The following is a 26,360-nucleotide window of genomic DNA, read 5'->3' on the forward strand; positions in this document are numbered from 1 at the left end:
TCTCATTAGACTGTTTTCCCATATTGCAGAATTCCTGTATACCGTATTAATCACCACACAAGACTCGTTAACGTGTGCATTCTGGTTATAATAAAGTTTTAAAATTCAATCTTAGCTGTCCAAATTACTGCCTGTAAAAACACGTAACAACAAACAGCATTTAAAGCATGCAGCAGTGTTACTTCGCTACTGAATCAGAACAGTAACCAATTAATAGTAATTATAAAAGCACCGCGAACGGGTTTATCTGTGTAAATTAACGTCTCTGGGATCATGCAGCGCATAGGGCAGCCCTCCCTGGGGTCTTTTGCTCACACATGGTGCTGAATGCTCTGGAACATCCGGATTGATACATGTGATTGGGGTTCAGCATGAAAAACCGGCTGTCATCCCCGGGGATTGACGGGAGATTGAAATATAGATTGGAACAGGTACATATTAATACGGGACAGCGGCACAGGCCGTCTATATAATGTCACCTCAATGTATATGAATTTATAATGGCTTTATGGGTGAGAATGGGGCTTCACATGATAAGTGATACAGTCTGAGTATTTAGGTACATGCTGACAGGACCTGCTAGAGTGGAGATACAATGGCATTTAACTGTGTATATGTGTAATATATATATATATATATATATATATATATATATGTATATGTGTGTGTGCGCGCTAACCGATATACATTGAAAGGGGGTACAATGACAGCAGTCATATAATCTTCACAGTGGTCTACAGTCATTTAGATCAGCACACAATATGTATGAGTATATTAGGAAAGACGGTCCCTGTCCCTTGGAGCTACAATATAAGATGTAATTCTTGGTGTATCCTAACCAGTTATAGCTGCTGGAACGTTCCCCATCTAAAATGTTTACATCCGTTCTCCTCCCTAAAAAACCTTGCCCTAGTAACCGACTTTAATAAGCTCATTATCAAGTTCAGTAACTCAATTAAACAGGATCGCTCCTGAAAATGTCAGCTTCTGGCTATTATGGACTGGAGTTGGACTGTCTTACTTTATTTCGCTTTATTTCTTACGCTTTTAAGTGGTCTTGCATACATTTCTGATATTCATAGAAAATACATTACATTTATTTATAAAGCGCCGGCAGATTCCGCAGCGTGTAGTCATATTGTACTGGATTGGAACCTCCCTGTCCCTGTAGTTTGTAGTGGGGTTCACATTAAAGGAGCAGTTTAATGTTCCTGGCAGCCCTAATCCTCTGTACCCTGAGTATTTTAATATACATTCTCTAAAAAATCTTCTCTGTCAATTACCCTCACTCTCTCTCCCATTCCCTCACTCTCTCTCAAGCTCTCTCTCCGCAATGTCTCCCTACCTTCTCTGCAGACGCTTCTGTTTCCCTGTCTCCCTTTTTCTCTTGTTTCTCTGTCTTTTTCTTTGTTCACTTTTCCCAGCATCAGCTCCGTTATCCAGGCGCTTCCGCAAAGGGAATGTGCATTAAAGTCCATGTGATGGCTGGAGTGTCCCTTTAATCTCACTTCAGGTCCTGCAGTGGATATCTTGCTTAAAATATAATTTTTGAACCCTTAAATAAATAGAAAACAAATATGCAGGAACAGCAGTACCTCCATACCCTATATGTGAGAGCCTTTAAAGAGAAGTATCACCACCAGGGCTTTAGTAGAATTAAAATATTTTATTTAAAAAAACTTGCTTATGGTTTGTGTTATTTTTTTGTCACAATAATTGTGTTTTGTTTTTTCAGTATCTCAGCAGTAACAGATGTGGCAGTTTTGTGGATATCGCGGTTGTCGCTGCTGATCTTCAGAAAGCATACAGGTAACACACATAATTGTGCAAATAAATGCAGCTAATTGTGTGACTTTGTCTCGTCTGCAAATAAGAAGCTGTTAGCATGTCTTATGACGAATGTACAGGTAATGTATAGAGACTAACTACAATTGGGTGACAATTTACAATTCTGGCCAATAAGGGGTTAAGTAGGAAGAAGTGATATTTTTTTTTCTAATTTGGGTTATTTTCCTTTATAAATGCGAATAAAGGTCAAATTCATTACTTGCTTCTCCTTTCCTTTTGCTGACGGCTGCTTAGGTTTATAGCGAACCCGTATTTATTATTAGTGATGAGATTGGTGACTTCTAAATTTGTATATATTGTATGTTATATAATATGTTATATATGTTATAATATATGTTATATAATATGTTATATATGTTATAATATATGTTATATAATATGTTTTATAATTTACAAATATCTTATTTGTTTAGAGCGGAGTATGGGAGAAGAAAACAAAATGCCTTCAGATTACAGGTAGAAAAAGGTAAGAACGTTAAATGGCTAATTAAATATTCTATATAAAATCTGTGCCTTGCCGAGTATGTTATTATTATTATTATTATTCCCTCAATATATATAATCATCTATAGCGTCTGCTAGGTGTTTCTTCTCTTAGAAGATGCTGTATCCTAGGTACTATTGAGCCAGAATAATTTCATGATGAAACACAATTTGTTTTTTTCCTTTCACCTTATAGCGTGTCGTATATTTTTCATTTCCAAAATCACATCAGTTTCCCTTAAATGTATCATTTTGGATTCTCTAAATAAACTCACAGAGCCTTTTCCTTCTGGTTTATGGACACTTTTTTATAAATGAAGTCCCGATCGTTACTGTAAGGCTGAGACGGTCCCTGTGTGTTTTTTCTCCGCAGTGTTTAAGGTTATCTGCAGCGAGAACGAGCAGTTTGGGAATCTCGAAGAAGCGCACGTGGCAAAGAGAGCAAGAAGAGGAGATGGAGGGTGAGGGGGCATTCTGCGGCTTAAAAAATAAATACTCGTGTAAAGGGGTCTATTCCTCAGAATGTAATTCATTTGGAACTATATGTCGACCCCTTGGCTTTGCGTTCATATACAAAGTCTCCCTTCAGTATTTGATGAGGGGGCGCACGCCATGAAATGTGCGAACCGTGCCTCATCCGGATTAAACTAAACATTCCTCCGAACTCCAAGGATTCACGCCGTACTTTAGTATTTTTAGAAAGCAAGGCTTGGACGAGTATTGGTATTTTAAATACCGGATATGTATTCATTTATTTGTTCACTTTTGCTTACAGGGATTTAGAAAGTTTTTCGGGGGACTCCACAGACAGCGATGACATCGATTACGCCGATCAGCCGGTAAGTTGTGAGAATTAAACTAGTCAAGAGGGGGCTGACATCATATTAAATGTAATATCAGATTTTAAAGGCACCCTTCATTTCTTACACCACGTAATATCATATTATAGTGAAACTACACTTTATGTTAATAGTAAGGGTTGCAGGCTTCTAATTTGCTGTTTTACTCCTACTTATGATTTTTTCCCCCAAAAAACCTTTTTGTTTCTCTCTGTTTTGTCCTTCCAGTCCTCTAATCACCTGAATAACTCCCTGCTGTCCCTGTACCGCAAAGGAAATCCAGACTCCCTTTTGGAAACCCCTTCCAAAAATGAAAACCCGGACACCAGTACTCCAGCCCCTGCCAGAACTACTCGCAGAGAGACGGACGAGACGCCACGGGACGCCAAGACCCCGGCAGCCGGCTGGTTCATCGATAAAACCCCAAGCAGGGCAATCGGGCAAAGCATCCTGATAGACCTGAGTGAAGATGTAGAAGAAGAAGCAGCCGCCAAACGGAGAGAGGTGCTCAATTCTCATGAAATATTGGACATGGGTTTTGGGAATAGCGTAGGGTCTGGTGTATAATGCATCGTGTAAATTAAGAATCGCTTTGCTCCACCATCATCAGCGTGTGGCCCCCAAATGCGGATTAGGGTTTCTCCATTTAGCATGTAAGGCTACATGCTAAAGTTCTACTACTACTGTGTGTTTAAGGTCCGGTTCAGAGTCCCTTTAAGTGCTTACCGATAGATACTTTATATTTCCATAACATGTTAATATGTGATATGCTGAAACATTCTCTTTGTTAGACACAGAATCCTACGGATGTTTCTCTTTTGGAAAGCGAAAAGAAGAAACCTAAGATCAAGAAAAGCCGAAAGGTGAAGACCGCGTCCCAGGACCCCGACAAGGAGATAGAATCCGCTCTGCTGAACAGCAAAGGTACTGTGTTACACATACTCCGAACTACTAACTGTGTGTGTGTGTATATGTATATATAAATATTGTTCAGTCCTTCACTTTAAGGAACAGTCTAGTCCCCAAAATGTTTTTTTTTATTTTTTGATCCATTTTGCATTTATTTATTTTGCAGTAAGAAAATGAGAATTCTGTAATTTAAGCAGCAGCCAATTGCATGTATGATAGGAAAACATCAGTGTGATTGATACATGTGATTGGTTGCTGCTATTTCTATGGATTTTAATAAATGGGGGATTTACAGAGACCTGTACTAGGTCGTGTTAGCGACCCCAAACCTTTGCTCAAGACAGACATAAAAATTATCCCAGAAAAGTCAAACAGCCTGGTAACAAAACGTCTGCTCTAAAAACAGGGCAGTTCCATTTAAACTCACAAGAGACAAAACAAAGCAGAATGATCCCAAATTAATTGGTCGGGATCACAAGTGATTCTATCTTTATATGGAATGTCTTTCGATTGCTGCGTAAACCGCCACCATCTCTATGCTTACATGCAGACGGTCGTAGGAAGGTACAGCGGTGTATGAGCGGTCCCGACTATATAATGAGCTAGAAGCAGAGATCTGAGTAGTCCTGAAAGCTTGCAATCTAATACAATTAAGTCATCCTTACGAAATGTGCTTATAGCCAGTGTCTACGTTTTTATATAGGATCGTCTCGTCCCTACAGCTCGCGCTCTCTTTCTAATCCCTCTATCTGATTTCCAGGCACAAGAAAAGCTTATGAGCTGCAGCGTTCAAACGTGAGCTTCCAGGACGTGGGGGGCAACGATAACACTCTAAAGGTACATTTTTGGTTTACGGAAATCCTTCCCCCCCCCCATTTTTATTTGACGTACCCTCTTTTCAGATTGCCGGACTGTACAGGGAAAACAACATTGTTCCCTAGACAATCAAGTCCGATGTGTCACTTTTTTAACGTGAGGCTTTCCGTTTTTTCTCCTGGTATGATGTCATTCATTGATCATGCGTGTGGCTGATCATACAATGTCTTTACAGGAGGTCTGCAAGATGCTGATTCACATGCGGCACCCTGAGGTTTACCAGCATCTTGGAGTGGTGCCGCCGCGGGGCTTTCTGCTCCACGGACCCCCGGGATGTGGCAAGACCTTACTGGCTCAGGCGATTGCTGGGGTGAGTCTGCATCATCACCACCCGTCTAAATATACCAGCCATGACACCCCCCCCATAGGGTTATTATTGAGTCTACACTGAAATATTAAAGTAGGGCTTATTCACTAAACTAGGAGTTGGCAGGACAGTTGTGGTTTCATACCCCCCATCTTATTTCTATATTGAAAGTTACATTAATGCGTAAACATAAAGTTAAACACTCCAGCCTTGATTTTAATTTACACCAAGGCTCCTTTCGACCAATCCGCTTTCACGAAACAATATCCTTAAAAAGAGACTGTTGTGCTTCCTGAAAACCCAGAATTAGGAACTTCATTGATTCTCTGTTCTTTTTTTTCAGGAACTTGATCTGCCGATGATTAAGGTGGCAGCCACGGAAATGGTGTCCGGCGTGTCGGGGGAGTCGGAACAGAAACTCCGGGAGCTCTTTGACCAAGCCGTGGTGAGCCTTGTGTTTCATGACTCTCGTTTCTGCGTCGTGTAATACCTGCGCGTTCCTCTCGGGGGCAGGATTTCCTTGAAAATGTCTAGATCGAGAGAATAGAGTTTTGGGTTTTGTGATGTCATTTTATTTGTATATGGTGCCACGCGGTGATGTCACAACCCGAGGGACGGATCTAATGTATATTTTTATACATTATACACAGATAGGGAGGTCTGAAGAGCTTACTGCTGTTGCTTTAGATTTTATTGTTTAGAATCTTTTGGATTTAGGTTAATTTATGTCATTCCGGAGACTGAAGCCTTTTCTTCCCGGGTTACGTAAAGCGTTCTCATGTAGTCTGGCATCTCGGTTTAAATTAGGTTGGGAGTCTCCTGAGAAATGTTCTAAAATGAATGGGAACCCTTGCCGAGACGGCACCGGGTCAGACTGGGGGTGAGTGTGCGGGTCTGACTGGGGGTGAGTGTGCGGGTCAGACTGGGGGTGAGTGTGCGGGTCAGACTGGGGGTGAGTGTGCGGGTCTGACTGGTGGTGAGTGTGCGGGTCTGACTGGTGGTGAGTGTGCGGGTCTGACTGGGGGTGAGTGTGCGGGTCTGACTGGGGGTGAGTGTATCACGGGGGCGTTTGCACCGGGGGGGGCATGCATCTAGTGTAACATGCATATGACGGCTGGAGCGTCCCTTTAAGTCCACTTGTTTGCTTTGGGCAGAGGCAGCTGGAGAAGGTGACAGGCGTCTCGTTTAACTCCTAGAACCAATTTGCAAGCAGTAAAATACGCAGACGTCCATGCAAAATAGTCTGCAGTATGTACTTTACATGAAGTCGGGGGCCGGTGCGGACCTCTCATGGTGTTGTTATAGTTTTTAAGTTTTACCGGATGGAATATCGGCCCTCTGCGACAATTGTTTTTTTTTTGTTTTTTTTTAGACGTTGCTGGAGCGTTCTTCATTCCTAACTCCACTTAGCTATAGCGTGTAATGGAGTGTAAGCTCATAAGCTCAGAGTCGTCTCCTCTTTCAGTTGCAATACGTCTTTTTTGTTTTGTTTTGTATATTGTCTTCTTTTAACGCTGCTGTGTAATAGAGCCGTGTAATCGGCTGAGAGTTCTGGGGACGGCGACTAAATGGTGAATGGTTTGCAGGATAAAAATGCAGCAGAGACGTTTATTTCAAAGGAAGAGAAATGTTACAACAAAAAACCATAATCTAAAACCCTGCTCAAAGAGCTTACAATCTAGAAGAGACTTTAATGGTTAGATATGCCTTAAGGAAGTCAGTGTTAACTGTAAGGAAGTTTTACTTATGGTAGATAAGTGGAGCATCCTCCCAGCAGAAGTGGTAGAGGCTAATGGACATACGGCTCCTGAATCTAACACAAGAAGAACGACCAAGTTAAGGTCTTTACAGCAGGAGAAACGGGCGACTAGATGGGGCCAATCTGCCGGCAGGTTCTATGTTTCTATAAATGAAGGGTACTGATTGGCTATTATAAGATGAATCTGTTGTGCCGTTAAGCCTTGGGGGAGATTTATGATCTTAATCAGTGTTGAAATAGTGCTTATTTTAATATATATACTGTGTGCGTATATATGTGTATATATGTGTGTATATCTATATATATATATATATATATATATATGTATGTGTATGTATATATACCGTATTGGCTCGGATATAGGCCGCCCCCGTATATAGGCCGCACCCTAAAAGTTTGGTGCTTTTTTAAAGAAAAAGTTTTTTTTCTTTAAAAAAGCACCAAAAAACACATGCTGCCACTCTGTCCCCCCCCCGCGATACGCTGCCGCTGTCCTCCCTCCCCGCGATACGCTGCCGCTGTCCTCCCTCCCCGAGATACGCTGCCGCTGTCCTCCCTCCCCGCGATACGCTGCCGCTGTCCTCCCTCCCCGCGATACGCTGCCGCTGTCCTCCCTCCCCGCGATACACTGCCGCTGTTCTCATCTGCCCCCCCCTCCTCGACTTACCGGAGCAGACTCCCGGGTGTCTTGCGGGGCCGGCGAGGGACATCTACGCAATACGCGTATGCAACTTCCGGTACCGGTACCGGAAGTTGCATGCGCGTATTGCGTAGATGTCTCACGCCGGCCCCGCAAGACACCCGGGAGTCTGCTCCGGTAAGTCGGGGGTGGGCAGAGGTAAAACGCTTAGATAACCTCCCGTGCCGGCACCCCCCCCCCCGTGGGAAGTGCTGGCAGGGGAGGCTGTCTGAGCGTATCGAGGAGAAGGATGCAGGTCCCCTGCACCGCTGCGGGGGATCTGTATCTTAACCCCGCTGCCTGCCCGGCGCCCGGGACTGCATGTCCCGGGCGTCGGGCGCTAGACCCCGAATATAGGCCGCACCCCCACTTTAAAGACTTAAAGTGGGGGAAAAAAGTGCGGCCTATATTCGAGCCAATACGGTATATATATAATTGAAATCCCCCAGTCTGTAAGGGTCTTGTAATAATTGTATCTGTGACGGTTCTCTGAAAACTAACCTGCTGAACCACTAATCACCAGCAGGTGTCGCTATTCTTCAGATCCCAGATAGGACCATGTCGGGGACCTTTTAGATTTACATATTTCACTCAGTATGTTTATTATGGTTTCTATTATAGTAAATACCGAATGAATCAGTCATGTATATCCTGAATTAAAAGTTAATATTTATCATTAAACAGCGAAAACATAGAAACATATAATTTGCAGGCTGATAAGCCCTGTTCGGCTCCATCTAGTCGCCCGTTTCTCCTGCTGTAAAGACTCAAACCGTAATCAGTCGTTGGTCTCGTCTTAGATTCAGGAGCCGTATGTCTATCCCATGCATGTTTAAATCCCCTCACTGTATTACCCTCTGCCACTTGTGCTGGGAGGCTGTTCCACTTATTTACCACCATCTCAGCAAAGTAAAACTTCTTTACATCATACCTAAACCTCTGACCCTCTAGTTTTCGATGATGGCCTCTTGTTCTAATGTTTCTCCTCCTTTTTAAAATATAAATCCCTCTTGTACTTCGTTGAATGATGTATTGAAATGTTTCTATCACGTCTTCTCTCTCTCCCGCGTGGATTAGCGCTCAAGTGTCTCGGTTGTAGTGGCGCAGTGCAGATCACACATTAACCCCTTTGCTACCCTATAGACGTACAGCTATGTCCAAAAAACCAGAAGTACTGAAAATTCTACCCTATAGGGTACTCTGATCAGAGGCACCTAAAGAGTAGAAGAAATTCTAAGCAGAATTTAAAAAAACACCTAAGCATGGAAAGGGTTAATGGAAGAATTCCGTCACGTTTGCATAGGGACTGTGATACGATCTGTCCCTGCGACCAGATACTCGCTGACCTGGTCTGATTCCCCTATTCTGGGTTTTGGGGTTATATAGCTGTATAGAAATAAATGCTATATAGGGCACCCTAGATATGCATACCACGTGCCTTCTGTGGCCTGCCGTGTTCTTTGCTGAGACAGCCGTGTTTTAGACCCGGTTCAGCGCATTCTTTCTTTTCACCCCATTAGATTCCGGCAACACGCGACATTCCGTGCGTTCTGCGTGCAGCATAAAGTATCTGTATAGATTTCAGTTGCTTTTAAAAATGGAAATGGTTTCAGATTTTATATAAAATAATATTTTGTATAAATATAATTTTATATATATATATAAAATATACAGTAGATTTCTTCTAGATGTCTTGGATTTTTAATTTTTTTTTTATTTTAAGTCTTGTATAATGTTTTTTTTTTTATATTTTATTTTTAATGTGATTTGGCAAAGCTTTGGTCGATCACAAGGGATTAGCGGCACCACGAATGGGATATGGGCTTTGACTCATGGGTCCCCTAGGCCATTTGGTTACACCGGCGTGATGTCGTACTCGTATGATTCGGTGGCAGCTCAACCCTTCCTGCCTGAGAAGCTCTGCAGGGTCGGCCCTTCATACCCCACAGATATTTACTGATATGTCTGTTGTTTCTCCAGTCCAGCGCTCCTTGCATCCTCTTCATTGATGAGATCGATGCCATCACTCCCAAGAGAGAAGTGGCTTCCAAGGACATGGAGCGACGGATCGTGGCCCAGCTGCTAACCTGCATGGACGGTCGGTAACGCTCCATAATGATCCTTACCCCTGAGCAGCATCACTTTCTGTTCTGAATGCATGCGATCTGATGTACACTACCGTTCAACGTTAGAAATGTGAATTTTGTCCATTAAATAACATGAAATGGATCAGAAATCCAGAGCTGTATCTGGAAAGGCTGATTTTCAATGGAATCTTTTCCTAGGTGTACAGAGGCCCCTTATCACTCCCATCACTCCTGTGTTCCAATGGCCCTTTATCACTCCCATCACTCCTGTGTTCCAATGGCCCTTTATCACTCCCATCACTCCTGTGTTCCAATGGCCCTTTATCACTCCCATCACTCCTGTGTTCCAATGGCCCTTTATCACTCCCATCACCCCTGTGTTCCAATGGCCCTGTATCACTCCCATCACTCCTGTGCTCCAATGAGGTCTCTTCCAGCCCAAAGAATATCCTTTTCCAGACAGATGGATGCTTTTTGAAGCTTAAAACCAAAGTGTCACTTTTGCCCAATCATCATTATTATTATTGTGTGTGATTTATGTAGTGTGGTCTCATTCCGCAGCTCTTTGTTGTGCTGTTTTTGGTAAAAATAAAAAAATCTGTTTCCTGTAAATAGTAAATCAGCCCCCTAGCTTTTTAAGGCTGGGAAAGAAAACTGCAAAGTTAAGTGAATTTAGTTACGCTGAATGGTTCCCCTTTAAGACATTTTTCTTGCCCCTCTATTCGTGGAATCTTTCGACGGTTGGCGTTTAGCTCCCCTGCCAATTAATTTTGTGTGATTTGGCTCTTCTAATGCTTTTGTTCCCCTTCATAGATTTGAACAATCTGGCTATCACCGCGCAAGTTCTCGTGATCGGAGCCACGAACAGACCGGATTCCTTAGATCCGGCTCTGAGGCGCGCCGGCAGGTTTGACCGAGAGATCTGCCTGGGTATTCCCGACGAAGGGGCAAGGGAGAGGTAAATCAGCCCTGGGGTAATAAAAAGTCTCTCAAGAACAGCAAAAAAACACAATTTTTCACCAATCTTGTAATCTTGACAGCAGGTCAGCCCATCTGTATCGCTGAGTAGGTACCTATAATCTTTAAGTACCCTTCCTTATAAGCACACACTGGCGTCATTGCGAAATATATAGGGTGCTTTTTAAGGTTACAGATGGAAAAATCTAAGTTTTCAGATATCAAATATTCTTAGTGTTCTAAATACGTTTGCGATCTCGCTGGTGCACACTTTGCCCAGTAATGTACCTTAACTACATGAACACAGTGTTTAATGTATTTAAGGATTAATTATATTTAATTAAATTATGGTAGGATCCCTTTTTTATGTTTTTTTTATTTTTTACTCCATCTTATTATTATTTATTGTTTAAAAGCGACATCAAATTCCGTAGCGCTGTACAATTTTAATGATTAGGAAATTAAAGTTATATTATTAATGATATTTTTCTGATTTTGCACCAAGCTGGTTGGTTGTAAAAAATTAAAGTGATTAAAATTGTGCACCTCTCAGTAAAAGTGAGTGAGTGTCTGTCTCATTATACTCCTCCCCCTGGCTGCTTCCGCTGCAAACAGGAAGTGTACTTAAGTACACTTCCTGTGCATTTTCAGGAGCACTCCTGTTGAAGTGAATAGAAGTATTTCCGCTAGTATCCGTGCGAGTGTCTGCTGCCGTAAATATTAAACGACTCCAATATCCTAAAGGTTCATGCATCGAGTACACGCAGTGATATAAAGTGGAGTCCATAGAAAGTAGGGTCCCTTCTGTATGTTACATGTACACGGGGCTGGGAGTGTTCCTGGAGTGTTCCTGCTTGTTGGAGTGTGCTCTTCCTTACCCGCGAGTTTTATTTTTAGCGGCGGTTTAGCTTCTCGGTATCGAGCTGACAACGTTCATTCTTGCGCTTTCAGGATTCTGCAGACTCTGTGCCGGAAGCTGAGACTCCCAGAATCCTTTGAGTTCAAGCGCTTGGCTCACCTGACGCCGGGCTATGTGGGGGCCGATTTGATGGCGCTGTGCCGGGAGGCGGCAATGTGTGCCGTGAACAGAGTCCTGATCCGGCTTCAGCAGCAGCCGCCGCCGCTGCCGCCATCGGATCCCTCCGCGGCAGAACTTCCCTCCGCGGCAGAAATTCCCTCCGCGGCAGAACTTCCCTCCGAATGCCCCGCACCCGTGTCCCAGGTCCACGCATTGGAAATAGTACAGGTAAATCACTTGCTCCATTCCTTAACCCCTTAAGGACCAGGCTGTGTTTCACCTTTGGGACCCATTTAGTGAATCCACACAAGTTATATGTTGTTTTGTTCAAGACAAGAAGGGCTTTCTTCAGATACCATTTTTTATCATATTATCTAATTTCCCATAAAAAAATATGATTAAAAAGGGAAGAAGAAAAAAAAAACAACACATTTGCTGACTTTTACACAAAAAATCTTTTACTCATCCAAAAAAGCTAATGAATAAACCTGCTAAATAGAGTCTACTATTCGTCCTGAGTTTAGAAATACCCAATGTTTTTATGTTTTTTTGCTTTTTTTTTCTGCAAGTTATTGGGCAATAAGTACAGGTAGCGTTTTGCTATTTTAAAACCATTTTTTCCCCAAAGCTGGTCATTCTGCCCCCCCCCACGTGCCATTTGGGGTATCTTTGAAGCCGGCCAATGCAATTTACCCCATCAAACCATATATTTTTGAAAACTAGACACCTCAGGATGAGATGCCAGCGCAGCTTTCATGAAGGCATTTATTTTTGTTCTTCAGGATGAACTTCGCAGGCTGCTGGAGCTCTTGAAGAACCAGGACCCCATACCCGAGGAGCTGCTGCAGACCCTCTGCATCGAAATGGACGACTTTCTGGACGCTCTGCCATCCGTCCAGCCCTCTGCCAAGCGTGAGGGCTTTGCCACCGTCCCCGACGTGACCTGGGCTGACATAGGAGCCCTGGAGGAAATCCGGGAAGAGCTTACGATGGCCATATTGGTAAGAGCCGCGCAATGCATAGGCGAAGCCGCGTGTTATTAGCCGTAGCTTCCCCCGGTACAGATACAGTCTGCGCCATATGGACCCACAAAAAAGTTCTTATCACATGTGTCTGATTTTTCTTTAAGGCGCCCGTGAGGAACCCGGAGCAGTTTAAAGCTCTCGGCTTGATGGCGCCCGCGGGTGTTTTGCTGGCAGGACCTCCCGGCTGCGGCAAGACACTGCTTGCAAAAGTAAGAAAGGTCTTTGGCCTCTAAACCCGTCCCCGTTACATGACAGCGGTTTCGGGTCACATGAAGTATATCATTAATTGAGGTTAAAATTGGCAAAATATACGAAATGGACCGTAACAATAATACGTGTTAAAGCAGATTGGTGCAGCTCTGCCCTTGTGAGCTCGCGATCTAATAATGCCTCTACTCTGATTGCGAAACAGGGAAGCAGTTTCAGGGGGTTCTAGTTAGATAGAAGAAACAAATACCCCAGCCCGTTCATTATATTTAGCATATATATCACTGTCATCAGTATGATTTGTGTGTTTTTGGGGCACTTTGGGAGGTTTCGATTAGTGGGGTAAATGTACAATAAGGGCAGTTTTCTTCAGCCACAGTAGGTGTGTGCAAATTTATTATAGAAAAGCAAGTGTTCTGTTATATAATGTTTTGTTTTTTAGGGATATTAAACCAGGTACTTAGTTTTGGGGGAAAGTACAAACAAGGGTCTATTTGTAAGGAAAGCACTGTGATGAATGTTCTCTTTTTTTTCCCTCCCCTTTCAGGCCGTTGCAAACGAATCCGGTCTCAATTTCATCTCCGTGAAAGGCCCGGAGCTGTTAAACATGGTGGGTTTCTATTCAGATAGGATAGATGGCCCGATATGCCGATTAATATTTAACTTCTAGTGAAGCGATAAGAGGAGATAAGCTATGTGGTGTTCTGCGCGGCGTCACGTACTCCCTGCCTGCCTGGAAAGCTCAGGGTGGTGGCAGCTTGTGGCAGATCCAGCATTGTGTATTTTCCCGTCCTGAAGTTCTCTCCCCATCCACACTAACGTTTCCTGAAACAATCAGCAATTTAATGAGGAGGAATAACCATGTGGATCCTCAGAAGAGGAAATAAAGATGGCGGCTCCCATTGGAACACGCATAAACAGGGCCTCCTAAAGCATGAACATATTGCTCGTTTTACTCTACTGTGCTGTGAAAAAGTTATTGCCCCCCTAAACCTAATAACACCAGTGGAGGGTTTCAGCCGCTTAGCGGTACCCCCCCCCCCCCGGCGCCCCTTCCGCTTCTATATGCAGATGTGATATCAGCGCAGCGATCGCCGCTAACCCGGCCCCAGGAGCCCTATTTGCAGGTCCGTTTTTAGTGATCCGTGTTTTATTCAGCTTCGTTAATGGTAGAAAACACCTTTTATTATTTAAAAATCCACTTGAGGTCATCGCAAGGCAGTCTTGGGCTAAACCACACAAACCCGACGTGCGGTTGGGTTCCTTACGGTATGTTAGAGATTCCGTTCGCTTCTCGCTGTTAGGTTTGTACGCATACATTGGTTTTTATTTAATAAGATGAGGATTTTGCTCTCTGCCTGCCGCTAATCCATCATTCCTGCGACGTGTCTCTTTCTCCGGCAGTATGTTGGCGAGAGCGAGCGCGCCGTCCGGCAGGTCTTCCAAAGAGCCGCTAACTCTTCCCCCTGCGTGATCTTCTTTGATGAGATCGATGCTTTGTGCCCTCGTCGCTCTGGCCATGAGGTGAGTGCTGTACACCCTAAATCTGTAAACTGGTGTTAGATTGGTATCATCCAGGGAGTATCATCCCCTGTGCACGCCTTACTACAAAATAACATATAGATAAGAGCGGCAGGTTGGGCTGTTGGCTGAGGATGATGAGAGTTGTAGTTATAAAAGCCACAGAGTGCATTGCTGCCCCTAGTGTTTGACGGGTGTTATTGTTTACGGGTTTCCCGCGTGGCCGCCTGGCAGACGTCGGCAGGAGCCGGCGTGTTCCTTGGCTTGTGTGCCACCCTGGGTGCTGTCTTCATGATTAATGATTATGACATCACCTCTCCTGTTAGTGTGTCCTCATCACCCCGCGGGATTTACATACAGCTGGAACATGAGAAATGCAAACAACATAATGAATGTGTCTTTACAGGCAGTCAATAAATGCCATGTGTGTTCCAACAGTCTGGCAGCGTGACAATCACACGGCAACCTGATCCGGCGCTCTCCCAGCCAGACGCGTTTCTCAACAGAGAAATAAACCTAAATAACGCTCCAGTTATTCCAGTCCAGACCCAGAGGACGCCATTGCTGTCAGTCATGTGATATTTTGGGCGTCTTTCCCGGCTCAAACACCACACTGAGCTAATGTTTTATGGCAACGCTAATAAAGTCAGTTCCGCCGTGTCTGGCTAGGTGATTAGGACCGAGGCATTCTTTTATTTCCCACAGGCAGTAGTCGGTTTGCCTAGTAGATCGGGTCTCAGATAACAGAGTGAAAACATTAGGAAAACCTAGAATTTTTTTTTTATTATTTTTAAACAAAAGAAAGACTTGTTTGGAGCATCGGTCTCTAGTAATAAAAAAAACTATTGTTGTGATTTCTTTTTAACGATCTCTCCTCCTGCCCCGCAGTCTGGAGCCGGCGTACGGGTTGTCAATCAGCTGCTGACAGAGATGGACGGCTTGGAAAGCCGGCGTCAGGTCTTCATCATGGCAGCAACTAACCGACCAGGTGAGTCCTTTAACACCGCACGGGGGTCCGCACAATAAGACCCCCTAAACAGCACAAACCACATCCAGAATGGGGGGGTACTAGGAACATTCATTCAAGTATAACATTCCATGTTCAAGCACAACGGTTCTATTTGGAGATTACTTGTAATACCATGAATTCCTTACACGAGGAGCTTTAACCCCTTAATGACAAAGCTTGTACATGTGCGGGTTTCAATTTTTTCCAATGGGATTAGGGACCGCCCATTGTCCTTAAGGGGTTAATGTAGTGTTACAGATACGCTGTGAATAGACTAAATCAAGTGAGGCTCCATTCGATCATTCATTCAGTCAATCATTATTCATTCGTTCATTCATTTATAAAAGTACCCAAAAGCCTTAGCCTTGAAGTTTGATTCTGAATGAGTTAAATCTGCCCCTCTTATCCGCTTCTGCTCCGGTTCCACACACACGTTAAATAAATAGCCCCGGGCACTGTGTGCTCTCCTTTGTGTCCGCTCAGCCTCACGGTCTTGGCTTCTGTCCTAAAGTAAACTCCATTCTCCCGAAGTCATCTCTCAATTACTTTCAATTGGCGAATACTTTGGCTGTGCCGATTAGATAAGACCACGTTACAGTAGCCGGCCCCGTGTTTGTTCTGGGTAAGTGCTGTTTGCTTAATGAAACTTTTAGTCCTTGTTCACACAAATGAAGCTAAGAGTTCACATCGACCTGGACTCTGATACCTCGCGCCGCCGAAGGCATGCTGGGAAGGTTTCTCCGAATACTTGAGCACCGTCTCAAGGAAGGAATAATAAAACTTGTCTTATTGTTATTTGGGTGGGATAAAGGTGAATTAAATCTATTACAAAAATTACATGTTAATGTCACATTCCAGACAGTTTGATTCATCTTTAAGGAAGTCTAAAGAATTCCGAGGTTCTATGCTCTTGTCTCCAGGGTTCCAGGATTAAATCGGTGGGTGTCCTGTCGGAACGATGGGGTTTTCCTGGTCACGGCTGTAGTATGTTGGCCCCCAGCCTGTCTCGGTTTTGCCAGCCCTGTTTGTATTGCTCTATGATATGGCCGGTTGTCCCATTTGCTGAAGAGCTTCCCTCGAGGGGCCGCGTTTAGAAATGTTCGCCGAGGCCTCTGACGCTCCGCTGCTTCTCCCAATCTTTCAGATATCATTGACCCAGCTATTCTTCGGCCGGGAAGACTGGACAAGACCCTGTACGTGGGACTCCCTCCCCCCGCTGACCGGTTTGCCATATTAAAGACCATCACCAAGGTGAGTAAGAGCTTCCTCCATACATTCAAGAGGAATGATGCTGACCTTGAGGTTGAACCTCATCTTGCAGTACCTAGCGGAGCTCAGTCTTTATCATCGCAGACGGACTCCTGATTTCTTTATCACTGTAACCTTGGACTGACTTCTATTGTGTACATTTTCCTCCACCGCATGGTATTAGTGTCTATGTCTGGAAACCTGTTAGAGAACACTATTGTGTAACTTTTTTTGTGTCGTTTTGCCCCCCCCCCCAGTCATCTGCTGGTTGGAGTATCAAATTGCACACCAAATCCTTACTTTGCTTCATGTCCACGTTTCAACTTTTTTTTTATTTTAATTCTCTCTCCCAATTTTTCATTCCCTCGCCTTTTACTCACAGGATGGGACTCGGCCGCCTCTTAGCTCAGATGTCAACTTGGAAGTAATTGCTTCTGATGAGCGTTGCGACTGCTTTACGTGAGTTTGTCTCTCCTTGTTCCTTATACACGGTTTATGTGCTGAAAAGGATGTCTGTATACTGCACATGTGCACACACAGTCTTCATTCATTCGCCGTCTGGTGGGAGTCGTGCCCATGTGTGGAAGGCCCTTCATTTTTCCACCTATCGTACATTTACAGAATATTAAGTAGTGCATATTCTCCCCATTACCTCCCGTAAGGAAGTTCCGTGTTCCAGAGAAATGACTGTTGGCCGTTCCACCCCGTGTTTGTTGATGGTGTCAGTTCCTAACAGACCTCTTAAGAAGTTACCATTAAGGATGATGTCATTTTAACCCCTTCCAGTAGGGAACATACTGTTCTCTGCCACAGTGCATTTATTGTGTTACCTTTAATAAATATCGACCTCGATTCCGAGCTGTGTGTGATTTCTGTCTTTCTCCGTCACGCAGGGGTGCCGACCTCTCCGCGCTGGTGCGGGAAGCATCCATTAGCGCCTTGAGACGTGAAATGCTGCAGAAGAGTCCGGCTGCCGGGACAGGTGAGCGGAGGGTGCCGTATAAAACATGCCTTTACCAGGCGGGGGAGACCACGGGGGTCCGGGGGCTGAAGCGTATATTTCAATGTGATTATTGCATAAAATATCAAAGCGGAATATATGGAGATAAACTACTGGTCAGTGGCGAGTGGATTGCCTAGAACTTCTTCAATCCTGTGCCAGATATCTGATTATATATTATTAATCCTACGGGGTGATGAAAATCACAACATCCCATCATCTGTACAATGTGTCTGTTTCCCTCTTTTCCTCCCCGATGCCCCCTCTTTTCTAGGAGGTCAGAATGTTTGCTGGTTACGTTTTTTAACCGGTCCCTTGCTGGTTCATGGCAGCCTCTTTAACACTTTAGCATTTGCCGTCAGTCGGTAATAATCTAGCACCGCGTCGGCTTTAAGGATCTATTCTGCATTTAGGTCAGAGACTGATAACTAAATCATCATTAACCCCGTCCCTCGGCTCCATTATGGAGCAGCTGTTATTAGCCGTGTAAACAGACGCTTCAGTCCGCTATCTACACTTGAAGGTGACGGATCACAGCGTGGACTAAGTACTTTATCATTAGACGGCAATCTGGGATTTATATGTGAAGAGCGCAGTGCCCTTCCTTATCAGTATTGGCGTTACAATCAGCGTATGCTTCCTCGACATTACTGTATACAGCGCTGGGGTTATATTACTGTATACAGAGCTGGGGTTATATTACTATATACAGCACTGGGGGGTTATATTACTGTATACAGCGCTGGGGGTTATATTACTGTATACAGCACGGGGGGGTTATATTACTGTATACAGCGCTGGGGGGTTATATTACTGTATACAGTGCTGGGGTTATATTACTGTATACAGCACTGGGGGTTATATTACTGTATACAGCACTGGGGGTTATATTACTGTGTACAGCGCTGAGGGTTATATTACTGTATACAGTGCTGGGGTTATATTACTGTATACAGTGCTGGGGGGTTATATTACTGTATACAGCGCTGGGGGGTTATTACTGTATACAGCGCTGGGGGGTTATTACTGTATACAGCGCTGGGGGGTTATATTACTGTATACAGTGCTGGGGGGTTATATTACTGTATACAGCGCGGGGGGTTATTACTGTATACAGCGCTGGAGGGTTATTACTGTATACAGTGCTGGGGGGTTATATTACTGTATACAGCGCTGGGGGGTTATATTACTGTATACAGCGCTGGGGGGTTATATTACTGTATACAGCGCTGGGGGTTATATTACTGTATACAGCGCTGGAGGTTATATTACTGTATACAGCGCTGGGGGGTTATATTACTGTATACAGTGCTGGGGGGTTATATTACTGTATACAGCGCGGGGGGTTATATCACTGTATACAGCGCTGGGGGTTATATTACTGTATACAGCGCTGGGGGTTATATTACTGTATACAGCGCGGGGGGTTATATTACTGTATACAGCACTGGGGGGTGATATTACTGTATACAGTGCTGGGGGTTATATTACTGTATACAGCGCTGGGGGGTTATATTACTGTATACAGCCCTGGGGGTTATATTACTGTATACAGCACTGGGGGGTGATATTACTGTATACAGTGCTGGGGGTTATATTACCGTATACATTGCTGGGGGGGTGATATTACTGTATCTGGGGGGGTATTTTTGTGTTTGGTGCTCATGGGGAGGAAAGCCTTTAGTAACGCGTCATTAATCCTGTTGCTTTGGTGTTAGTAGCGGGTTGGTTGTTGGCGGTTGAGTCGCCGGCTCGTCACATGCCGCTGCTGTAATGTTTTTTTTTCAATGTGCTTCCTGGTTTTTTCTCTTTTAGGGGAAATCAAGGTCGGCCAGAAACACTTTGAGGAGGCGTTTAACAAAGTGAAGCCGTCCGTTTCCAAGAAGGTGAGAGAGCGGATCATTGTTTACCGGCGATGAGTGTCTCTGTTGATGGTGATGACATCGGATGCGGCTCTGCCATGCTGGGGGGGGCAGCTCGGAGGTGTAATTAGTGCCGCCTGTGCTGATGCTGATCACTCGCCACGTTGGTCTAATAAAGTAAATGTGCAGGTCAATCTTATAAAATCTAAATCAGTGACAAGACGCACAGCTTAGCAGATCTAACCCGCTCCGTGTATCGCACACGGAACCGCGTGATTCCTCAGCATGACCCTTAGTAATAATAACGGGACGCTCCAGTCATCACATGCACTTTAACGCAAACGATAGCTGAGACGTCCCTTTAAATCCCCCCCCCTCTTGCATATGCGTGGGAGGGGCTAACATCGTGGTGGGAGGCGAGCTGCAGCTTCTCCTTAAGACAAGCACACCTTTTTAATTTAACAACGTGTACTCATTAAAGTACCAGGAACATTATACTGTCCCTCTAATGCTTTGCCTTTGGAGTCCCTGGCACCCGACGGGTTAATTGTGCAGCTTATAGGAGAAAGCAGAGGAGGCGTAGAAGCGAAGACAGAGTCACAGGTGCCGGCGTGTGTGTTCAGCCCTGGCCTCGGGTTTGCCACACAGGACAAGAGGGTCCTTGTTAGAGCCCGGCCCTCCCCTGAGTGCTCCCCTGAGTGCACCCTTCGCGGTGCAGCCGCCTTAGGTCCTCCCCGATATAATATTTCGCATCATTCATAAAGCTCATCAGGTGAAGCAGTTGCTGGAATAGAATATGATTACAGGGGAGGAATAACTGCATGTAAATTAACAAGCGGCCACACCCTGTCTGTGGTTTTTTTTTTTTTGGGTTGAGATCCTCTGTTTTCGGCTGTGATTGTTTTTCGCAATTTGTAACCAATCTGTAACTTGCTTTATTATCTCTCTGTGTTTAGGATCAGATGATGTATGAGCTCCTTCGCCAGTCCCTGAGCCGGTGACCACGTTAAATATTCAAGTATTGATCTGCTCCGTGAGTGGCGGCCTTTAACCTGTCGGGGTCAGAATGGAGTTTTTTTTTTTTTTTTTTTTTTTTTTTTTTTTAACCAGTCAAAAATTGTACCGGACCCCAAGAAAAGCAGAGGGACTTCAATGTGATCATCGATTTCCTCCCAGAATCTATACGTTTATTTGTACAATTACGGAGCCTCCTGCCTGCAATAAAAGAGAAAAAATGTATAATGGGGACGGTGTCGGTAAAACTCTGAAATCTACAAAAAAATGTCGATTTCACACCCTTCGTGTGATGCAAAAAAAAATCTTCTTGTACTTTAAGGGTTAAAAGGGTTGAATAGATTGTTCCAGAATCTACATTTAGAATATCTCTGAATCTAGAATTTATATATATATTATTATTTTTTAATGAATAGGCTTTGCTGTGCCCGGTTTGGACTCCGTTCCCTCCCGTACTTAACCCCCGCAGCCTCCCTGTATGGTCGGGGAAAGGTGTTCGGAGGACCCGGGTCTGTCCGTAGAATTCCTTGGTGTTATGTCACTGATATGGGGGTAGTCGGATTATTGTTAAGCCGTTACCGGGGTTCCTGTGCAGCGATTAACTCATTATGCCACACATCATGTGCCTCCCAGTGATCCAGAGATCTATCAGTCGGTGAAGCCGTGCGGGGTGGATTAACCTCCTGCTTCGGGCTTTCATTGTATTTTATCAGCCAAGCGTGTGCCGGGGGGGGGGGGGGGGTTAGGTTTCAGATCTATGAGTCTGTTAGATCCCTTGTACCACCTGTCGGTACTGCAGTCGGGGCGGAAAAACATTTAAATACTTAAAAGGCATTTAACAAAGTACAGTTTTACTTTACTGAGGGAGTGGTAGATAAGTGGAGCAGCCTCCCAGCAGAAGCGGTAGAGGCTAATACAGTGAGGGACTGGGATAGGGATATGGCTCGTGATCTCGGAGGGGAATAACCGGCGTGAAGTTAGCGAACTCCTAATCTTTGTGAACTTTAACCCTTCAGGGGCCAAAACCTCTCCATTCGTGCCGAGTAAGTGAATTATACATCACATCGTCTAACACTCATTAACAGTAATGGCCCGAAAGCGACAATATTTAACACCTTCAGCCTTGGAAGGGTCCTGGGCCGTAAATTTTATACCGAATGCCTCGGGGCTTTCAAAAGTGTTAAATTTAGCGGTGTCATCCACGCCCTTGCCGGCAGCCCAGTTTTGATGGTCAGATTCTTCATCGGTAATGAAAAAACCCGCATACCTCGAGCTCGTGCAGCCGGAACAAGCCGGAGGTGAGAGGAGGTGAGATTACGCAGTAACTCCCCGGCCGCTTGGAACTTAAACCTTGGACGCCGTGTACGCGTTTATTGCGGGTTCTTGGGCTGACTCCCCGAGGAAGCCGTCCGCCTTCCTTATCCGCGTTCAATCGCAAAAACATTAATCTACGCCGGCCGAGATTTATAGGAAACGCTTTCTCTTTTTAGAAAACGAAAGCAAACAAGTTTTTTTTTTTTTTTATAGACTTAAAAAGATGCGGAATATAAGAAAAACAATATAAAAAACATTTAATATCCTTTTATTAATATATAATTTTGTGATTTAAATAGTACGTTCACAAAAAGTCCTGGTCCGGTGCTCTTTGGACCCCTGTGCAACTTTTAACAACTGATTTTGAAGGTTGGTTGACCAAGGACCCCTGGCTGGAGTCTCTATTCTACAAGTGCTTATGTTATCTCCATGTCTATGCTTGTTGTCATTTTACTGAAAGGGTGGTAGATAAATGGAACAGTCTCCCAGTAGAAGTGGTAGAGGGTAATACAGTGAGGGTATTAAACATGCATGGGATAGACATACGGCTCCTGAATCTAAGACGAGACCAACGACTGATTAAGGTTTGAGTCTTTACAGCAGGAGAAACGGGCGACTAGACGGGGGCCGAATGGGCCGATCTGCTGGCGGATGCCATTGCTGCTTTCCAAGATGGCGGCCTCCAGGAACAGACATAAAAATGATAGAAGAATGAATACTGGATACAGGCCGATTGTGTCCACAATCTAATAAAATGATCTCCGAGCCTCCATCAGACCTTTCCTGCTGCTACAAACGGTTTATTCTGCTGAAATAAGTTAAAATGTTATATATTGTAAATGTAGTGTATATTATTATGTAGTGTGGTAATACGGTCCTGGCACTGGCATTAACTCTTTAAGTGAATGCCAGGTTACAGCAGGTATAAATGAATATCCCTTTTTTAATTATTTTATTATTTATTATTAACTTTATTCGTTTTTAGCTTTATTATTATATGTTGTATTATTGTTGTAGAATATAGCGCTAGTAACAATTGACGTACTATTGAAGTATCGCATGTCTGCCGCCCCAGTTCCTCCGTGGGAAAGTTACCGTAAAAGCGTATTAAATGTCTTGTAAATGACAAAGCGCCCGGCTCGCTCCCCTCGGGGGCCGAGGATCGCTTTTCCTTTTGGCAGAGATATAATCGAACGATCTTACGAAACAATCGCGGGCGGAACAAGACGAGTTTCCGGGACGAATCACGTGAATATTAAACGCTCGCGCTCTATAAAGAGGCTCTGTGACCTTTCTAGATTTTCATTTCAGATTCACAAAAGGGAAAAGTTTTTTTAAAGTAAAAAATGGCTATTTTTGGCCTTGTTAGAAAATAAAATACAAGCCCACGCTATTTTGTCTCTGTTCATCGCCTAATTTCCCAGTGGGCCGCTTGCCTCGGGCTGATCTCCAAGGGTCCTCCAGGTTGGCCACGGAGATTTAACATTTTTTAAGAGAAAAAAAACCAAAACTTGCGTGTATTAATGCTGTGGTGATCATCGTATTGAATAGAAACGCGTTGCTATTGATCAGAGTCGGGCTATCGGCGGCTTTGATGGCCAGCGGCCACCAAGCGATGTCAGTGCCAGCTCCGTGTTATTATGCACACACCGTGGGGCATATATCCGTCTGGTGGCCGCACCCTGCGTAATCTCTTTCTAGGACAAAATGCCAATTATTAAGTCTTTTACCAGCTGTTCTCAAGCAGGGACATGTTGCCCGTAAGCTGTTCCTTAGACGGACGTCACTAGAGCCCATTTGAATGGCCTGTCTCTATCCACTACGGTTGGCTAGTGGCCCGCTGGGCATTTGCCCGGTGTGCCGGATGGCCAGTCCGGGCCAGCTATTGGTAAGTGATACGTATATCAGGGCCCTCCCCGGGACCTCTTCCTCTGCTTTGTGGAGGGGCAGCGGTGTCATCATAGCCAAAGAGAGAGAAGAAACGGACTCGGAGCCCCCGGTGCCGAGACGCAGACATGTTACGTGTTATAAATCTGGGTCAAATGACTTTAACCGAGAGGTAACGCTGTAACGTGGAACGTTAGCGTGTGTGGCTGAGTGTGGTGGGTATGTTTTGCTGAGAATACTGTGTGCGTTAGGCTGAGGGAGGTATGTGCTATTGGTCATTAGTATGGCTGAGGGTGGTTGGTGCGTGTCACTGTGGCTGAGAGTGATCAGTGCGTGTCGCTGTGGCTGAGAGTGATCAGTGCATGTCGCTGTGGCTGAGAGTGATCAGTGCGTGTCGCTGTGGCTGAGAGTGATCAGTGCATGTCGCTGTGGCTGAGAGTGATCAGTGCATGTCACTGTGGCTGAGAGGGATCAGTGCGTGTCGCTGTGGCTGTGCAAGGTCTGAGAGTGGTTAGATTTTGCATATTATGAAGACATTACTAATACAGGGTTGCTTGATATTATATAAAGACAGACAATCTCGGTAACAATCTCAGAGCTTTAGGAGAGGGGGAGTGTAGCACCAACTTGTGTAGTGCATACATGGACTTGCTACCTGGTAGAGATGGTATGGCCAATTTCAGTATGAGAGGGGTTAATTTGATTGTACAGGCATGTGGTGCCAAAAGGTCTTGTGAGATAAATTTGTCCTTTGAAGCTCGGACTCCAACCGGGGCCTTCTACGGGGTGTGAGGTCCTGCAGTGGAGCTGCCGCTTTGTCTAGGTTCTAGGTGCAGCTGATGTCGGTGACGTGCCAAGATCTGGAGATCCCTTGGACTCTTATCTACAAACTGTTTTCAAATACGTGGACTCAACAGATGCAAACCTCAGACTGCAGCTTATCCTTAAATATCAAGAGAGGGAAGCTGCAGAGCGCCAGGCTGAGAGAGAGACTGCAGAGCGCCTGGCCGAGAGCGAGAGAGAAGCTGCAGAGCGCCAGGCCGAGAGAGAGAGGGAAGCTGCAGAGCGCCAGGCGGCAAGAGAGCATGAACTAAAACTGGCAGAGTTGGAGAGGTTAAGTGCCTCACCTATCAGTGTGGTTTCAAGAGACTCTTCTGCACCCAAACCACGTGCAGAGAATTTTCCCACTTTAGACAAAGATGGGGATCTGGATGTTTTTCTGCGCAGTTTTGAAAAGGTTTGCAGGCAGTACCAATTACCAAAGGACCAGTGGGCAAAGTACCTCAGCCCTGGTCTCAGAGGTCCTGCACTGGAAGCATTTGCAGAGCTACCAGCAGAATCTGACCAGGACTATGAGGCAATTAAGACTGCACTGCAGAGACGGTACAACCTTACCCCTGAGGTGTACCGAAAGAAATTCCGGACTTTGCAAAAGCGTTCCACCGAGAGCTACACTGCAGTTGTGGGACACCTGACGACGGCACTCCGGCAGTGGATTAGAGGGCTGGAGATTAAAACCTTAGAAAGCTTGGAAGATCTGATCATCAAGGAACAGTTTTTGCAGCTGTGCCCAGCCAATGTACAAGAATGGCTGCTGGACCGGGAGCCCAAGACAGCATTGGAAGCGGGTGAGCTGGCGGATTTCCACACTGCCAACCGAGCACAACCGGAGCAGAGGTTTTGTTACAGGAGCATCCAGCTGGAAGACCACTACACCACGGCTTCCCACCACCCAGTCAACTGTACCATCTTCTGCGTCAGTTTCTACCTCAGGGAGAGGGGGAGCTAGTGCCATTTCTACGTATGGGGATAGCCGCAGGTGTTTTATTTGTAATAAAGTGGGGCACGTTAGCGCTACTTGCCCGGAAAAAAGAAATCCTACGCCATCCACAGGAGTGGGTCACCCCTGAGAATCACCATCTTCGGTGTTGTTCGTCTCCAGCGCTGAGAACACCCCCAATGTGAATATGCAACCTGTCACTGTGGGAAACAAGGTAACTGTGGGGCTCAGAGACACGGGGGCAGAAGTGACTCTTGTGCGTCCAGAGCTAGTGAGCTCTGAGGACTTTATTCTTGGCAAGAACTTAACAGTGCGGGGAATTGGGGGAGTACGTCATGCAGTGCCAATGGCACGAGTATTTTTGGATTGGGGAGCAGGGAAGGGTGTAAGAGATGTGGGGGTATCAGATAACATTCCTACTAATGTGTTACTGGGTACTGATTTGGGTAGGCTGTTGTCAAAATATATGCCGGAGGATGACACTTTTGATTTATTAGGTCTTCTAGGGGCCCTACCATAGAAAGGGCAGTGTATAAAAATGTACCAGGGCAGCCTCATGGGGAGAGTGGGCAGAAAGGTTGTGCGTGTCTGCCTGTGCTAGAACCCAGAATGTCTGAGGTGCCGTGGGAGAATGTGAAGGTTTTGCATCACTGGGAGGGAGGGCAGAGCAAATCTGTGCCAGAACCAGGGATGTCTGAGGTGCCGTGTGAGAAGGTGGAGGTTTTGCATCA

The 26,360-nt window shown here is 45.0% G+C and overlaps 1 protein-coding gene and 1 pseudogene across 2 annotated transcripts; both read left to right on the top strand.

The window, feature by feature from the left end:
- Nucleotides 1-297: 297 nt before the first annotated feature.
- NVL (nuclear VCP like) lies at nt 298-20,710 on the top strand. Of its 2 annotated transcripts, none has more exons than XM_053459277.1 (23): nt 298-431; nt 1,736-1,809; nt 2,262-2,314; nt 2,705-2,792; nt 3,107-3,170; nt 3,399-3,674; nt 3,962-4,094; nt 4,840-4,916; nt 5,131-5,265; nt 5,606-5,707; nt 9,681-9,798; nt 10,601-10,745; nt 11,696-11,990; nt 12,545-12,763; nt 12,892-12,996; nt 13,542-13,604; nt 14,399-14,518; nt 15,404-15,503; nt 16,669-16,775; nt 17,155-17,231; nt 17,666-17,754; nt 19,588-19,658; nt 20,591-20,710. In XM_053459277.1, exons 1-23 carry the CDS (start codon nt 372-374, stop codon nt 20,633-20,635), a joined length of 2,616 nt encoding a protein of 871 aa, XP_053315252.1. In that variant the 5' UTR covers nt 298-371; the 3' UTR covers nt 20,636-20,710. The 2 variants fall into 2 exon arrangements, with proteins under 2 accessions (XP_053315252.1, XP_053315253.1); XM_053459278.1 differs by having other exon boundaries at nt 3,968-4,094.
- A 3,116-nt stretch (nt 20,711-23,826) lies between these two features.
- LOC128483095 (uncharacterized) lies at nt 23,827-26,149 on the top strand (annotated as a pseudogene).
- The last annotated feature ends 211 nt before the right edge of the window (nt 26,150-26,360 follow it).

Source organism: Spea bombifrons, chromosome 3 (assembly GCF_027358695.1).
Source record: "Spea bombifrons isolate aSpeBom1 chromosome 3, aSpeBom1.2.pri, whole genome shotgun sequence".
NCBI lineage: Eukaryota > Metazoa > Chordata > Amphibia > Anura > Pelobatidae > Spea > Spea bombifrons.